Here is a 6,546-nt window from a genome sequence, read left to right as displayed (position 1 = left end):
CTGTAACTTTGCTCAAAATTGCGCTAGGAATGTGATTTTTTCACCAAAATGACCGGAATTTTCGCTAGAATGTTCCGAAACTCACTTCGAATAAACTTCCGACATGTCCGCCTCGCTTTTTGTGACCGCAGAGAGCACGAAATGCGGACAAAAGTCTTCCAGCGTTCCAGCGAACATCGATCGCGCCAGCGATCGATCGTTTTCAGTTCCCGGGGTGTACATATCAGTAGATTCACTGATCATCGCGTAATCCTCAATTTCCATCGCAGAATCCACGGGGGTTTCCGAATCCGCTGACGCCGAATCAGACGACGTCAGAAGCACAGTCTCTCCAGCAATCTCCGATGGCTCTGACGTCGTTTTAGCAGCCGCCGCCGCCGCTGCCTCAGTTTCCCCCTTCAACACATTTTTCCTCAATTTTCGCATCATTTTCACCGAAGACGTCTCTTCTGGATGCAGTTGGAAGCGATCTATGATTACTGTAGATGGCTGTGGGATGGCTGATGACGTCGATGGTCCGTTGTTATCGATGGGGACGTGTTGGTGTTGACACGTGGCGTCTGGAGATCCAGTGGTGGCGTCGCACGGGGAGAACGGTTGCTCGGTAGGCACTTCGAGGTTCTCGTCGCTGTCTGAAATAGATTATAAGCCTCAGTAAACGCCTTGAAACTTCAAATTGGCATAATTTGGTGAACATTTCGGTACTAGTTTCATATCTCTACCTCAATTTTGAAAGCAGTTACAAGAGATCTAAATCTACCAATGAGAAAATATGAAAAAGAAAGAAAACAATGATTTCTACCTGGAATTTTCAATTGGAAAGCTTTTTTTGTTAATTCTGAGTATTTTGGTTAAAAAACCAAGATTCTAGCTTTATTTTGAGCCGAGTTATAGCTGAAGGCACGCTCAGCCGGAGGTGATGAACAGCGCGCGCGCAGCTCATCACCTCTAGCTTACCGCGCCTTCAGAACAAAAAGGGCTGCAACTCGCTTCAAAATGAACCGAGAAACTTGATTTCTGTACCAAAATTTTGAATTTTCAAAGCTTTTTTCAATAAAAATTCTAAAATTCTAAAATATCTTCGAAAAAACATCGGCAAATCGTAAATGCTAAAAATGAGCCATTTTCCTCAATTTCAATTTTAAGCTATTTTTTCCACAAAATTTCAAAATTCCTAACAATCTGAAAAAAATACACATAAAAAAAAACTCACTAATATGTCTAACCGCCGAGCATCGAATGAAGAAGGAGAGCGTCGACAGAATCGCCGCCATGATCTCCACGTCGTCTCCAAGAATACAGACTTTCGCCGAGCGAACATTCCCACAAGATCCCGAAATTTCCAGATACTGAGCCATCAGAGCGTTATACCCAATCGTTGGAGCATCGTCTTTGACGCCCAGTCCAAAGAACAGATTCTGTTGGGATCTTCTAGCGTCGGCGGCAGAAGCGAGAGGCGGAGCTGCGACGCTGGCAACCCATGACATATGGTGCATTAGGAGAGCAGTGACCAAATTTGATAGGAAACTGAAAATTTCATTTTTTAGAAAATTTTAGAAATCCCAAAACTCACAATCCCGTCTCCTTTCGATCATATCTCCTAACCAAATATGCCAAATGTTCACAAAACTCCACAGCCAGGGTCCTTTCATCCAGTTGACACTTTCCATTCAACGCCAACCAGTACGGTAGTTCGAGTCTCGGTGCATTGTATATCTGACACATTTTCTCCATCATTTCTCCCCATGAATTGTACATATAAGACATGAAAACTCGTTTTCGTGAGGCTGATTTCTTGATTCGCGCCTCTAGGACAGCCATTTCAGCCTCGATGACCGGAATGTGTTGGAATAGAAACGAGCGATGTTTGAATGGGACGACGATTCCAATGGCTACAGTACGCCAACGGACCAGCGGCCACGGATGATCGTCGTCTGGAATTGTGGAGATGGAACACACACGAGAACGTCCTCCTTTGATACTTCCATTCGGGGTTTGGGTGGTGGCTGAGAGAAGGGGGGATGAATTTGGTGAAACAGGGGATTACGGTAGCTAACAGCTTTAAAAATGATCAAAATGCCACAAATTCTAAGCTTCACTGAAGCGAAATTCTTTTTTTTTCAAATTTCCAAAATTTCTAGAATTCCGTTTTTTTCAAAATTTTTTAATTTTTGACTTCCGAACTTGTGGAATTGTGAAATTTCTAAACTTTCAAATTTCACATTTCGGAATTTATAAAATTGCGAATTTCAGAAATTTTGGGAGTTTTGAGTTTCTAAACTCCAAAAATTCCGAATTCTCTATTTTTTAAATTTCTGAATTTAAAATTTTCGAATTTCTGTAATTTTCGAAATTTCTATTTCTTCTAAATTTTCGGATATTTTGGAATTTTCAAATTTCTGAAAATTTAGATTTTTTGGATTTCTGAATTTTTGGAATAAATCCCTAAGCCTCAGTAAAAACTCCTAAGCCTCAGTAAAAAGTTCATAAGCCTCAGTAAAAATTCCTAAGCCTCAGTAAAAAATTCCTAAGCCTCAGTAAAAATTGCTAAGCCTCAGTAAAAAATTGCTAAGCCTCAGTAAAAATTGCTAAGCCTCAGTAAAAATTTCTAAGCCTTAGTAAAACCAAAAATCGTCATAACTTTGCTCAAAATCGACCTAGAAAACTGATTTTTCTACTAAAATTTCTGGAATTTTCCGTATTTTTACTTACATGAAGTCTCACTCAAACTAGTGGTCACCGCCATCTGTCTTCTTCGATTCCTTGCGATTCGATGTGGCGGCGAGAACGCCCTTGGTAGGCTCATCGAGGATCCCGCAGATCCGAATAGTTGGGATTCTGAATCCTCGTCGGCTCCATAGTTCCACGACGCGTGTCGTACTCTATTGAATCCTTCAGGCGTCGTCATGATAGAATTCGTGGTTCGTGTTCTCCAACCATCCATCGAGGTTACTGTACTCTGGGAGTCCGAATCTGATGATGGCGCTTCAGGGACGCGTATGAATTTCGGTCGTTTTGCAGGCGGGGATCTGTCGTCATCTATCGGATCGTCGTCATCCTCTTCTGGAATCTCCACCGGCGTTGTGGCGGCCTTTTTTGCTGGAGGTTCTTCGATTGGGAGACCATCTGGGCCTAGAATCGCCTGATAAGACGCTCCGGAACGAGTTGTTGATCCTGAATCACGAGCTCGCTTGAGCTCAGCGGCTGCCAGTCGAGCCGCCGCCTCTTTCGCTTCTTTCTCTTTTTTGATCTTCTCCTCTCGCGCCTTCTTCTCCGCCTTCAGTTGTCTATCGATGGCGTCGTCGGGCATACGGTATTTGGGCATTCGGAACGATTTGCTGACGAGGAGCACTTTCTTTTCTCTGAAAATTAGAAATTGAGCTTCAGGAACAATCCTAAGCTTCAGTAAAATATGTAATCGCTATAACTTCTTTTAAAAATTGACCTGGATATCCCATTTTTGTACAAAAATGACCGAAAAATCCAGAGTTTCAAAACGAGTTTTGGACTCCTCGTGGACAAGTGGTGGCGGGAAATTTAAAATTTTCTCGGAGTTGGGTCATGATTATACTCATTTTGAAGCTCTCAAAGAGCCAATAAATGAGACTTTCATATAAAAAAGCCAAAACTATCAATAAAATCACGGAAATCGAAAATGGTCCCTAACTTTGCTCAAAATCGACCTAGAAATCTGATTTTTTAACCAAATTGACTGAAAAATCTTGACTATGCTTTTGAATGTCTTAAATTTCAGAATAGGATGTTCGTAAGCTTCAAAATGAGTATAATAATGCTGAAAAATACCGAATTTTGAAACAACTAGTTTTTGGACTCCTCGTGGACAAGCGGTGGCGGGAAATTTGAAAATTTCGTAGAGTTGGGACATGGTCATATTCACTATTATAGCTATTATACTCATTTTGAAGCTCTCAAAAAGCCAATTAGTGGGATTTTCGTTAAAAATGTCGTTCTATAAGCAATTATGAGTCCCGGAGTCTCAGTAAAACTTCCTAAGCCTCAGTAAACCCAAAAACTGCCATAACTTTCTTTAAAATTGACCTAGAAATTCGATTCTTCTCCTAAACTGACTGTTACAATGTGAATAATGTCCCTGGGACCTATTTTAGGCAAACCAAGCCCAAAATTCATAACTTTCTGATTCAAAACAAGCCAAAACTCACTCCCAAACATGAAGACGAAACGCCTCACTAGACGAGCCCGACCCAAACACCATTTTGGTCATTTTGAACGAGTCGGCTCGTTTCCTATACTGATCAAAGAGTTTGCAGTCCGATTGGGTGGCGTCTGAATCGTGACCGTCGTCGCCAATCCGTACGATGGTTTTGGAGTCGTAGAGGACGTAAATCGGATTCTCCATGATCACCAAACGAAAGTCTTTGGGTTGTAGGTGTAGTTTGCTTTGAGAGCTGCAAGAATTTCGGAATTTCAAGCTTCCAATTCGGAATTTTCAAGATATCCTGGCTTAACTTTTTTTTTCTAGGCTTTCCTAGGCCACCAGATTCAGTCTGGAGTCGTCTTGGCTGGCCTAATTTCTTCCATTTTCTAGCTCAAGCTTGTATGTTTCGCTTCTGGCGCTTCAAACAACTGTCTGGTGCGCCTCAGGCGCATTCCACATCTATCCCCCAAACTGCTCAAAAAAACTCACAACGGACTCCGTGACTTGAACTTAGGTGGTCGCGCGTCCGGATCATACGGAATCTCCCTTGGCTGACGTCTACTCGCGATTCTGGCGTTGATCTCCTCCTGACGACTTTGAAGTTGTTGTTGGAATTGTTGTAGGTGTCCAGCTGGAACTAGGTGTCATTTTTAAGTACAATTTCCGGCAATTTCGACCATTTTCAAGAGCCTGGAGCTCGGCTGGACCCTTGAAAATGGTCAAAAAAATGAAAATGGTCGAAATTGACCGTTACTGTATCTAAGCCTCAGTAAAAACAAACTCACGACTCGAGTGCTGTCTCCGATGTCCCGGAAATCCACCACCAAACGCTTCAGGGGGCACGCCGGTTCCACCACTTCTCAGTCGTCCGGCAACTCGCTCAGAAACCGTTCCATTATGTCTGCCAGATGGACGAGACGTGGATGGTGACGTGGCAGATGACGGCGTGAGGAAATTCATCGAAGAAGCTGTCGATGAGTGACTTAGAACCGCTGATGACGTCGATGTCGATTGACCCGATGATGATGGTGGGCGAGGTGGAAATTGGGAAGATGACGATGCCCCGGTAGTGTCTTCAGAATTCGCTGAAAAAGAAATTCATAGATTTGTTAAATTTTTCAAAAAAAATTTTTTTCGTAAGCCTCAGTAAAAATCTCTAAGCCTCAGTAAAAACCCCCAAGCCTCAGTAAAAACTCTCTAAGTCTCAGTAAAAATTTCTAAGCCTCAGTAAAAAATTCTCTAAGCCTCAGTAAAAATTCCTAAGCCTCAGTAAAAAATTCCGAAGCCTCAGTAAAAATTGCTAAGCCTCAGTAAAAATTTCTAAGCCTCAGTAAAAAATTCTCTAAGCCTCAGTAAAAATTCCTAAGCCTCAGTAAAAAATTCCGAAGCCTCAGTAAAAATTGCTAAGCCTCAGTAAAAATTTCTAAGCCTCAGTAAAAAATTCTCTAAGCCTCAGTAAAAATTCCTAAGCCTCAGTAAAAAATTCCGAAGCCTCAGTAAAAATTGCTAAGCCTCAGTAAAACTAAAAATCGTCATAACTAGCTTCAAAATTGACCTAGAAACGTGATTTTTGCACCAAAACCTCCGATTTTTCCTCTATTTTCCCCCTGGAAAACTCAAAAAACTCACATTCAGCTTTCCGCCGCTTTCCGCGAAGAAAGTTAGTGACATATGACGTCATTTCTCACTCTGTCTATCGCCGAATTGTTTCCAGACTATATTGGAACGCGGAGAGAAAAGACCTCCGGAGACTTTCTGGAAACAAGAAATTGGGGAAAATTTGTGAAAAATTGGGTAAAGTGCGAATCAGATACAAAAAAGGCGAAAAAAAGACAACAAAATTGCGGGAAAGGAAGGTAGATCAAAATTTCGAAAACTCGAAAATCCCAAAATTTCAATTTTTTAAAAAATTCGTAGGATTAAAGATATGAACATTTCGAAATTCTAAAAATTCAGAGAATTTTCAAAATTTTTCAAAACAAAATTTCAATAATCTAAGAATCCAAGAATCTAAGAATCCAAGAATCTAAGAATCCAAGAATCTAAGAATCCAAGAATCTAAGAATCCAAGAATCTAAGAATCCAAGAATCTAAGAATCCAAGAATCCAAGAATCTAAGAATCCAAGAATCCAAGAATCTAAGAATCCAAGAATCTAAGAATCCAAGAATCTAAGAATCCAAGAATCTAAGAATCCAAGAATCTAAGAATCCAAGAATCCAAGAATCTAAGAATCCAAGAATCCAAGAATCTAAGAATCCAAGAATCCAAGAATATAAGAATCCAAGAATCTAAGAATCCAAGAATCTAAGAATCCAAGAATCCAAGAATCTAAGAATCCAAGAATCCAAGAATCCAAGAATCTAAGAA

The 6,546-nt window shown here is 40.9% G+C and overlaps 1 protein-coding gene across 1 annotated transcript in view; it reads right to left on the bottom strand.

The window, feature by feature from the left end:
- The window catches only part of CBG13871, a gene marked incomplete at both ends in the record, with an annotated part of 10,060 nt that extends 4,202 nt beyond the window's left edge, over window positions 1-5,858 (bottom strand). Inside the window, 8 exons of the mRNA XM_002634726.1 lie at window positions 86-632; window positions 1,214-1,527; window positions 1,574-2,006; window positions 2,713-3,362; window positions 4,182-4,427; window positions 4,667-4,808; window positions 4,963-5,262; window positions 5,807-5,858. Of these exons, the coding sequence (XP_002634772.1) occupies window positions 86-632; window positions 1,214-1,527; window positions 1,574-2,006; window positions 2,713-3,362; window positions 4,182-4,427; window positions 4,667-4,808; window positions 4,963-5,262; window positions 5,807-5,858 (2,684 nt within the window). The remainder of the gene's footprint in view (window positions 1-85; window positions 633-1,213; window positions 1,528-1,573; window positions 2,007-2,712; window positions 3,363-4,181; window positions 4,428-4,666; window positions 4,809-4,962; window positions 5,263-5,806) is intronic.
- Window positions 5,859-6,546: the final 688 nt, after the last annotated feature.

This window comes from Caenorhabditis briggsae (genome assembly GCF_000004555.2).
Source record: "Caenorhabditis briggsae complete genome, chrIV, whole genome shotgun sequence".
Classification (NCBI taxonomy): domain Eukaryota; kingdom Metazoa; phylum Nematoda; class Chromadorea; order Rhabditida; family Rhabditidae; genus Caenorhabditis; species Caenorhabditis briggsae.
Note: the sequence above shows the minus strand (reverse complement) of the source record. Positions and strands in the feature narration are given on the sequence as shown.